At 38.6% G+C, this 10,816-nt stretch overlaps 1 protein-coding gene and 1 long non-coding RNA gene across 2 annotated transcripts; both read right to left on the bottom strand.

The window, feature by feature from the left end:
* Positions 1–521: 521 nt before the first annotated feature.
* On the bottom strand, positions 522–4,909 carry LOC115026250 (gastrin-releasing peptide receptor-like). The gene is made up of 3 exons (XM_029458991.1): positions 4,512–4,909; positions 3,230–3,581; positions 522–2,531 (listed from the first exon to the last, which is right to left on the bottom strand). Exons 1-3 carry the CDS (start codon positions 4,907–4,909, stop codon positions 2,217–2,219), a joined length of 1,065 nt encoding a protein of 354 aa, XP_029314851.1. The 3' UTR covers positions 522–2,216.
* A 2,946-nt stretch (positions 4,910–7,855) lies between these two features.
* LOC115026261 (uncharacterized) lies at positions 7,856–10,689 on the bottom strand. The gene is made up of 3 exons (XR_003834277.1): positions 9,612–10,689; positions 9,377–9,443; positions 7,856–9,266 (listed from the first exon to the last, which is right to left on the bottom strand). It is a non-coding gene; the product is annotated as an uncharacterized LOC115026261 (long non-coding RNA).
* Between the last annotated feature and the right edge of the window lie 127 nt (positions 10,690–10,816).

Below are 10,816 nucleotides of genomic sequence, written 5' to 3'. Positions count from 1 at the left end.
GCGGGCTCCATAGCGCCCACTCATAAAAAGTTTCTCTGATATTCACGAAATTTGGTACTGTCATTGCTCTCAACATTTCGGACGTATTTCACATTGGCTTTCATTAACTCTGCCCAACCGAAAGACTTCCATTTTTGATTTTCTATAACCCTCCAACTGATGTGACGCTAAATGCGTAACCTTCATTCATCTTCATTCACTAGAACCCAGTCAATAAACCTTTTCTTATCCAATCTATTCTCTGAGTCTTTGTCCTGCATTCAAATAATATTATGTAATTTATACCTCAGCTTTGAGCTTCATTTACTTGTTGCTCTGTGAGAAAAAGTCAGATATGTAGCAGTCTTTCACTTTGCACAGAGATATGGAGCAAAGCCACACTCTCACAATTTAGCTAAAGCTTTTATATTTTTATTCATTGACAACTAAAATTTCACAATCACAAAACCCTCTCATACAAATGACAACCAGAGGGGGTCATACATCTCAAATACAGTTGAATTGAAATTAAAAATATCAAGATATTCATGGTGAAGACGTGACAAATGTACACCGCAGTTCGGGGAATTGCACAATTAATATTATTGTCATACATTGTGACGACAATGACAAACTGCTATCACCAATACATAACTAAAGCGTAAACGATTAGTCAAAGACAGAGAATGGATCAGCAATAGTTCAAATAATTAGTAAGTAATAATCAGAATCAGATTCATCAGTATCATAATGCACATCTTAAGTATTATCTCTGTCAGCAGATCATGTGCGTGTCTCATGTATGACTGTGTGCTTAAGGACTCCTCGTGGTTGCAGTAATTCACACTTTTTCAAAACATATTTTAATGACTTTATACTCATTGACTGCTGACTCCTCACTCCTCTTGACCGACCGATAGGGGTTCGCAAGTGACCAACAACTGGTTCAGTTTGGACTTTTGTTTCCTTTAAGGATTCGGAATGGCTCCTAACGTGGTTTGCACAACCACAGAGCCTCGTCACCAGCGGGGCTAATAAAAATGTTAAATAACCACAGTTTCCTGCTGAATATTCTGCTTTTATCTGTTTTGTGTATTGGAATTGTTGTAGTTTTGGACTGTTGGTGCCTTGGGTTATGGGAAATTGTGATATTCTTTATATCTTTATACCCTGTATATGACACATCAACACTAAGTACATTTTAAAAAATGAAGAAACGGCCGGTGAAAATTATAATAACGGAAGTACAGCCAACAACATGAACTAACACGTAGAATTTAACAGAAACATCTCTATGTACACGACATTTGACGGTTCTAATAACTTAACATTTGACAAACATTCTTATGTGACCAATAAAACCTTTCTACTATTCAGAATATTTTACAACCCTCAAATGTCAGAGGGACCTTTTGCTTTATCTCCAGCAGTCGTCATCTTTTTTAATTTTTTTATAATCATAGCTTTGTGCAGTTAGAAAGCTAATGTCTGGCCTTTCATGCATGATTTCCCCTGCAAATGACAGTTAATGTAATTAGTGTTTTTGGGCATAAAATGCCTTTATTTGATAGTGGAGAAGGACAGGAAATGTGAGGAATGACTTGCAACAATCGGTCTGACTAGCCAGGAATCAAACCAGGACTCGTTGCTCATATGTGCCCATGTAGTATGCTCCCTAATTACTCGGCTATCAGACCGCCCAAAATATATTTATTTTACACAATCAATACTTTTTTTTCTTTTGTTACATTTATTTCACAGGTAACATCAAATATTAATCTCAAGCAATGTTTTGCACCAGTGTTGGTGATGAGCGACTTCACATCTGCAGTGATTGCATGATGAAGCGCGACACTTGTCCACTCGTGCCCATACCCTCAGTCTTGACCCTCAGGTTCCCAGATGCTCCAGCCACACCCTGACTCCGTTCCGTCCCGTTCATCCCGCTCCTTGACCACCTATCATCCCATCGTACTTAAACCAATCTTTCCCGAATCCTCCAGCCATTCCAAATAAAACAACTTCCACACTGTGCATGTATGTGCGTGCACTTCCAAATGGCGTGGTCTTTGTGAGTGAAAGGACAACAAGGCTGAATGATTGAACCGGTCTTCAATCATCACACTGGAGCTGACACTTCTAAATCCGAGGCAAACATGTGTGAGCAAAGACGATCAACATGCCTCCAGTCCTGTTGATGCACAGGTGTTATGAAGTTTATGAAAACGCAGTTGCTTTCAGACGGTGGTGATATGCGTGCTCCCACTGTTCTGACTGTACAAGTGTCTGGGAGAAGTGCAGCACAGGAGCTGCTTTTTAAAGTGTTTGCTGAAGTTTTTGCTCATCAGGTAGAGTGCGAATGGGTTCACACAGGAGTTGGTGAAGGCCAAAATGCGAGCGCACACGCTGGCGATGAAGTGTCCCAACGAGGTGTCCACCTGGTCGTAGTGGTAGGAGCGGTACAGGTAGATCACGTGACTGGGAAGCCAGCAGACGGCAAACAAACCGACAAACACCAGCACAGTTTTAGCCAGACGCTTTCTGGACTTGATCTGACGGGAGAGAAGAGAGAGAAGAAGTAAGCTTCTACAGTCGCTCCACCACCTTGATCTAGACTGACATATCTAAACAACTGTTAGGTGGATTGTCTTGAAGTTTACTACAGGCATTCATGGACCCTGAGGATTAATCCTACTGACTTTGGTGATCCTCTTACTTTTCCTTTACTGCCACCAGCACTTGTTGTCTTTAAAGGGTACATATTATGCTCAGCATACATTGTATATTGGGTTTCTTATAGTGGGTTGGTAGGTACTCAAGATACACAAATGTATGTACACAAGCACTGAAAAAGTGAGTTTTCATAATATGTCCGCTAAATTATCAAATTGACAACTACTGGGTAGCTACAAAATTTGGCACAGACACTTCCCCTGCAAATAAATCCTAATAACTTTAACCAAAAACCTGCTAAACTAATGGCATTCCCATCTGCCTCAGCTGTGTTTTTGGTTCAGTGCTAATTGGCAAATGTTTGCATGCTAAACTAAGATGATGAACGCAGTGAACTTTATACCTGCAGCATGTGAGCGTTGTCATTGTGCTTGCTATAAGTGCGTTTTGCTTGCAAAAAATAAAGCTTTCTATCAATCGGTTTCTCTCCATACACAGTAGGATGACTAAACATGGTTTAGAGAGTGGTTTATAAAGACTTGTAAACAAGATAAATAATCAGAGCACCCAATCAGACCTGTTTCCGGAGGTGCAGGTGTCCTTCAGCAGGGATTTCCACAGAGCTCCTGACCAGACTGTGAGCGATGAAGCAGTAGTAAACAGATATGATGAAGAGCGGGATGATGTAGAAGATGAGGAAGGAGGCGGTGGAGTGGATCTTCGGGTGCAGATCCCCAGCGTGGGGGTAGGGTGCACAGGTCACAAATGTTTCATTGGTGTGGCTGGTGGTGAAGGTGTGCAGGTCGGAGAAGACGGCCTCAGGAATGGCCAGAGTCAGAGAGAGCAGCCAGATGGTCCCGGCTCGAAAACAGATACTGCGTGTAGTTCTGCACCTGTGGATGTCCAGAGGTTTGACTATAGCTTTGTACCTGAACAGAGAAGAGAAATATGTTGAGCATCGAGAGACTGTTTCTATCAAGATGAACTGAACTAATGACTTCATTATGCATGTGATCACAAACAACTGCAGAAAAATGTGTTATTGTTTCATCCCTACCACCTCCTACTGAGGTTGTTTTAATCAAAAGATTTAATTTATTTATTCATAAGCCAATGCACATTTATTAACATTTAACTGCAGATAAAGATGCACTTTGATACTTTATCTGACTGTAGATTACAGCAGACTCAATTAAATTAGTCTTTGAGCGAAAGGAAACGGGAACCACAGTAGATTAGCTGATATCGGATGAGTTACAGATCAAGGAGGAAGCATTATTAATCATAGCTTGTATTAAATGTATGTTTTTTTTTGCTTTTGAGCTGCTGAAAATACAAAGAGCCCTCCGTCTGCCCTTCTGTATCTGTCATAGACCTAATATGTATTGTTCCTACATTGTTTCAGGACATTAAAGTTCTGCACTGAAGAGGACTTTGACAGCATTTGGACCATATGCTGTAGAATACAACAGAAAAAAGCTTTAAATTACAGGACTGCAATTTCATACTACAATTCTAATTGTGTAGCCTTATGGAAAACAGACCAAATAAAACTTAATGAATAAACATGAAAAGTCCAAATAATTAAAACATTGTAAAGACGTTCATTAGGTGAGAAATGTGCATTAAATAATTCAAGACTTTAAAAATGTGTCCATTTGATGTAATGCTGCAGCCATGCAAACAAAAACTAGATTTTTCGCCCTTTATACGCACCATGTCGCATCGGTGGAGCACTAAAAGAACAGATAAAGTGCCATAATGATTTTAATTTAATCTGAAGAAACATCATGTCTAAGGAATGAAGAAGGTAAAAAGTTAATAGCACTTTTAAAAAGCATGCCCAGACTAAGAAGTACCGGTCAGCGGAGAGAGCCGTGAGGGTGAACACGGAGACTCCCACGGAGCTGAGCTGGATGAACGGGATCAGTTTGCATCCAACGCGGCCGAAGAGCCACTCGTCCACCAGGTAGCGGCTCGCGTCCACCGGGACGCAGGTCAACAGCAGCAGCACGTCCCCCAGAGCCAGGCTGGACAGGAACAAGTTGGGCACCGTCCACATGGACTTCACCATCAGACACGTCCTCATCAACGTGACATTCCCCACCAGACCCACGATGGTGATGACCCCGTAGACAGCAGCGATCCCGATGCCAGGGAGCCAGATGTTGTACTGGTGCTGCTCCTCCGTGGAGACATTCAGGACCAGATCCCTGCTGTCCTCCGGTGTAATAAAGAGTGAATCCTCCAGAGACATAGCAGCCTGTACTGAGAGAGGACGTAGGAGTTCAAGGGGGAGTCTGGTCCTGGTGCCTTTGGTGACTGACTTTATAAACTGAAGGCAATCGTGCGTCATTTCACGCACTACGAGCTGAGGGTGAAATATGTCCTAAAAACGGAATGTATAGACTGATCTTTTTCAACCTTATTCCTTGTTGAGGGGCAAACTTGGCTTAAGCTCGAGACAATGTAGTTCATAACTTGTTTTACACACAAATGTTCTGGACAGTGTTTTGGATGGATTTAAAAAAAAGTTAGTTTACATTTGAAGATACATTTTGAAGTTATGAAATGACCCACAGCCAATGACCCACAGCCATAGCTAAAAATAGCACTAGTCACCATGGAGCTCCGTCTAAAATTTGTATTGAATTGTTTTGCTGTTATAATAAATAAATTAATAACACTTGAATGATTTATTTTATTTTAAAATGACAATATTAAATATAGAATTTTAAAAAATGCTTTATGTATATATGAACTCTGACCCTGTCTGGGGTCAGACTCTGAGACAAGCTAGCGGGAGCAGCTACGGTGGGGCGCGAGGTGCGTTGTTTACGCTAAACATGGCAGAAAAGCGAAAGAAAACTAACTATTTTCACGATGATTGGGAGGAAGAATTATGATTTACAACAGTGAAAGAAAAGTGTGTATGTCTCATTTGCGGGACGGCGACACTTCGGTACGTGTCACAAAGCTACCATGCTAACTAACTAACTAACTAACTAACTACACACCTGCAGCACTGCGGGCAGGACAAGCCGAGACTTAAAGGCAGCTTTGAGCAGCAGCATCTCTTCTCACGAGGCCGGTGAACAAGTCACACAAAGCATCGGAAGCTTAATTTAGAGCTGCACATTTTTTAATAAAGAAGAAGAAAGCCTTCTCGGACGGAGAGGTCTTGAAAGGTGCAATGATGGTTATTGGAAACACTGTTCAAAGACGAGAAGAAAGGTTCCGATGTGATCTCCACTCTCTCGATGTTACACAGTTAGTGGTTTGTACAAACAGGATATGATTACCATGGTAAATCATTGTTAATAATCAATGTGAGGAATAATTAACATTAACATGTGATCAGACAGTCTCTTCACATATATGAATATTTATTATGATTATTATTAATAATAATGTTATCATTAAAGGTGAACCGTGCAACTATGTTATTGAGGAAGTTTGTATCAAACAAGTAGCTCTTCGTATTATTCAGTACCCTTGAAGTAGCTCTCAGCATCAAAAGGTTGGTGACCCCTGGTCTAACCTGTTGCCCCATCTTTTTGTCCCACAGAAGCATGCATATCAAAGAGTAACAAGGGTTTGGATGATATGGTGAATTAATTTGGTCTAACTTGAGCAATTATGGGCTACTCGTATTTATGCAACCACAACAACAAACATAAGTACAATAGAAATACAAGTAAAAGTCCTGCATCCAAATACTTATTTAACTAAAAGTACAAACGTTTTAGCATCAAAAAACATTTAAAGTACAACAAGTAAAAGTGCTCATTCTGCACAAAGAATAATGTGTATCATGTTATTGAATTATAATTATTGATGCATCAATGTGTGCATCACAGCTGATAAATGCTGGTAAAAAAGGGCTTTTAAAAAATATATACTGCTGGGTAGATAGTACATTTCACCATGTGATCAATACAGTTTTAATTTCATCCATAATAATACATCATAATGTATTTGTTGATTATTCTTTGTGTTATTAATCTTAATCTGCAAAGAAACTATTAACCCATAGCTGTCAAATAAATGTAGAGGATTAAAAAAATACAACATTTACATCAGTTATGTAGCACAGTGGAAGTATAAAGAGGCAGAACATTGAAATTGTAAGTAAAGTATAAGTACTTACAATGTTTACTTAAGTAAAGTATGTGGGTAAATGTAATTCATTGCTTTTCACCACTGACTGCAAGTAACAGGCTGTAGGACTCTGTCCAATGTTAAAACACAAATGTAGCCTATTTATTTAATAAGTATCCCAACCTAAAAAAAAAGGAACTGTGTGTTTTGCCTATCATCATTTTATGTATGTGGTCATTTTGAAATAAGTTATAGGCCATTTCTATAGTGCCACAGAACCACACTGCAAATAATTACTCACCGCTCACCGTTTCTGTCACCGCTGACCTTCAGTGGTCACTCGAAAAGTAAGTGAAGTGTGGAAGTAAAGGTCGAACCTTTCAAACCATAATGTTTTCATGTTCAAAATGCCTTTAGTGCCCACTATGACTTTCACCTACACATTGTTTAGGGTCTCTGATTCATACTGGAGACTTTATTTGCTGGTGCATCAGATGGAGCCAATTGGGCTAAAATCATTTTCTAATATAAATGCTAATTGAGTTATTAAAGCAGGACATAACGCAGATGAAAATATGCTTCTCTGAACACGACTTAAATCATTACAATTTTCTAGATTCTTCTGTAGCCAAATATGAATAAAATTGCTGCAGAGTTGGTAATTCTCAAAAGTATTTTCTCCCCAAATGTGTATAATTTGACAGAAGAACGACCATCAAAGTAAAATGGCTGCATGGACTTGAACCACGCTTTTATCTGAACTCGCAAACAGGAACACACTCCAAAAGCTGATACTCATTCCACTGCCTGCTATTTCAAGTATTATGTAGATGAACCACGTTGAACCAAATAATGTTTTGCAACTGCATCCACTTCTGTTCTCCTTTGATGTCAAGACGACGACCTCCTCACCATCTCGCACTCTCCCTCTATTATCTTCAGCCTCTGTGTCTCCCATCTCAAAATAAACACAAAAAAAGTCTTTGTTCAATTTGCATTCATTTCACCTTTTATAATGGTCAGAAATTCATTTAGTTCTATATTCATAAGATGACCTTTGCTTCCACATTTATAAGTCCATGGTATTCGTTTGAAATCTAATTTCAAATTAAAATGTGATTCAAAGCTTCTCTCACACAACCCGGACTAAGATGACCATCTTGTAAATGACACTCGGTGTGATTAAAGACACAGCTGATACCTGTTATACATCTGAATATTTAATCGGTATGGTGGTTTACAGAGCAATGAATCATATTTTATTCCATGAGATTTTATAGGCTTGGAGGCAGAACAGAATAAAATCAGGCCCAGTGCATAGCTCCAAATGTATTAAATAAATATACTTAGAGTATCAAAGTAAAAGTAGTCGTTCTGCAGAAAAACGTACCCTGTGGCTGATATAGTCATTTCTGACATTAATAAATTGTTGGGCCCCTCCAAACTATCATAACATAAATCTGAGGGGGCATGAGATCATAAATGAGAGAAAATACTTTTTATAAAAGAAGTTATTTTCTTATGGGAAGAGGGAAAACCAGCAAACTGTCGTTTACTTGCAATGAACATTTTTAAACATTCTTTTTTAAATGAAATCAGTGGTTTAGTCTTACGTGTTATGTTTAAAAAATGTTAAAAAGTAAAAATTTAAGACGCAAAATAACTACAGCTGTTAGATAAATGTAGTGGGTTAAAAGTAAAACAAATTCCAAATGTAGTGGAGTAGATATAAGTTATAACATGGAAGAGAAGGGAAATACTTGAGTAATGTACAACTACCACAAATGTATACTCAAGTACAGTAATTCAACGCTAATATATTATAGGGGTATATTTAACCTATTCCTTTTAGTTGAAGATCATGTCACTTATATTAATTTGTGTTTTTGTTTACTAAATATGTTTGACTTTCTTCAGCACCATGGACAGCAGCCTGCAGGCTTCTGCCGCCACCTGGTGATGAAGACACTGAACTGAAAACTGGGAGAAGAAAAAATAGTTGACTTTTTGATTTCCAGGAGAAATAGTTATTCTTGTAGTGACACAGTAAGAGAACAGCCAAATAATTAAATTGCTCCACTATCAGTTAACTGCGAACCAAGCTAGCAACTACACTGGCTGTCTGAGGCGAATGTGTTGCAATAACAATGAGTAAAACTGTTGAGATAACTTGTGTGTTTTACTCTTTTGACTTTATGGGTAGTAGATGAATTACTGTTGTACTTCATATTGGGACTTAAGCATGGCCCATTGGCACACTTTTCAGTACAAGGTCTCTAATTTGACAGCTAAGCGATACTTTTGTAAATCTAGTTTCCCTGTTACTGTACCAACTCATTTCTATAATATCTTTGGGCAAGCACCCATTTATGGAATCTTTGTTTTTTGATGTTAAACATTGAATTTGGTGTCCAATACCGTTTTCACAATTTGACAATTGCTCCCAGTAAAAACTAAGTAAGGCCGCCCGATGTCTTCAGCATTTATTGAAAGTGTGTCAGCTGGCTGCAAAGCTGTGTACAAAGTGAGGGCAGAAAACAGCTGTCAGATAATTGCAGTGGCGTAAAAAGTACAAAATGTCCCTATGAAATGTTGTGTAAACACCAATGCAATCAATACTCACATACGGCACATGTCATCTTGGGTAATGAAAGAACAAATATACAGAATATTGATCACAATTCATGGGTCTAAGAAAAGAGAAAAGAGGGGGAGTGTCACAACAAGTCGATGGTGGAACCAAGTGCAGCACTCAAGAAACCAAGGTAATTGGTAATGACTTTTATTAGTAGTCAGGAGAAGGTTATAGCCGAGTAAACAGATCCACAGCGGGATGATAATAATCCATAAGGACAAACCAATAGGTAGAAGGCAAGGGGCAAATCGGGGCCGGGCAGATGGTCGGGAAACAGGCAAGGCAGGTTGAAGGAGGCAGACAGGTCCAAAACAGACTTGGTCAGGAAACAGGCAAAGCAGGCAGGTCAGGGGAAGGCAGGGTCGGCAACGAGAGCTCTGTTTAGGGACGAGCGCTGGACAGACTTGCATGATGCAGAGTACACTCTGGCAGTGAAGTGGAGGCCAGAGGAGGCTTAAATACTAACTAGTCTTAATTGCTTGCAGCAGGGAGAGTCAGGTGAGCTGCAGAGGAAGCGTGGCTATCAGATGAGTGGCACCCTACTAGGCAAGCAAGCCTTAAAGGAACAGAAACTGTGACAGGGAGAACATGTAAAAGTTCCTTTATTGAAAATGATTAAATACAGAACAACAGTAACAAAACCAAGATTATTTAGCAATATTACATTGCACTATTATTTTAAGTAATACAATTGAAATACTTATTTTTCAATAGAAGATAAATGGTTTTGCTGACTAAAACATTAAAGCAGCACAAGAACATGCAACATATGTTAATAAAACACAGTCTAAATATAAAGCAAAGTACAATATAAACAAATTAAATAAGAAACTAACTTTAATAAATATTACATATTCAATATTAGATAAAAACACAAGTATGATATATGTAAAACAGGTCAAAGAGCATAATTATCTTTATTAAAACTAAAAAAATCTTGAAACAAATTATTTGTATGTACAGATTTCTTATTAATACTAAGCTCACCAGATACATTTGGTTTCCAAATGTAATAATGAAAAATTAAATTACTTTTAATTTACACATTTAGGATAATTAAATCAGTAAAATAAATGGAATTTTCTGGTCCTTTTATTTATGTTATCTTCTATTGTGTTCTCCCCTTGATATGATATGGTTCTTATGTGTTTTATATTGACTAGGCTAGTGTTAATGTTTGTGATCAGTGCACATGTGAGAAAGGTTTGCTTTCTGACTAACATCCTAAAAACTCAATAAAAACATTTGGATAATAAAATAAAGTGCCCGTTATTAACTGAATTATATGATTTGTCTGATGAGTAAAATAAGTGTCTGAACAATCATCCCTGTCTGCAGGACGTCTCTTCTCACTGACAGGCGCTTCTCGCGAGCGCAGCTCCTCGTGCGCCCCCCGCAGGCTCTCTCCGGGACAACAACTGACTGTGA

This window comes from Cottoperca gobio, chromosome 21, assembly GCF_900634415.1.
Source record: "Cottoperca gobio chromosome 21, fCotGob3.1, whole genome shotgun sequence".
Taxonomy (NCBI): Eukaryota; Metazoa; Chordata; class Actinopteri; order Perciformes; family Bovichtidae; genus Cottoperca; species Cottoperca gobio.
Note: the sequence above shows the minus strand (reverse complement) of the source record. Positions and strands in the feature narration are given on the sequence as shown.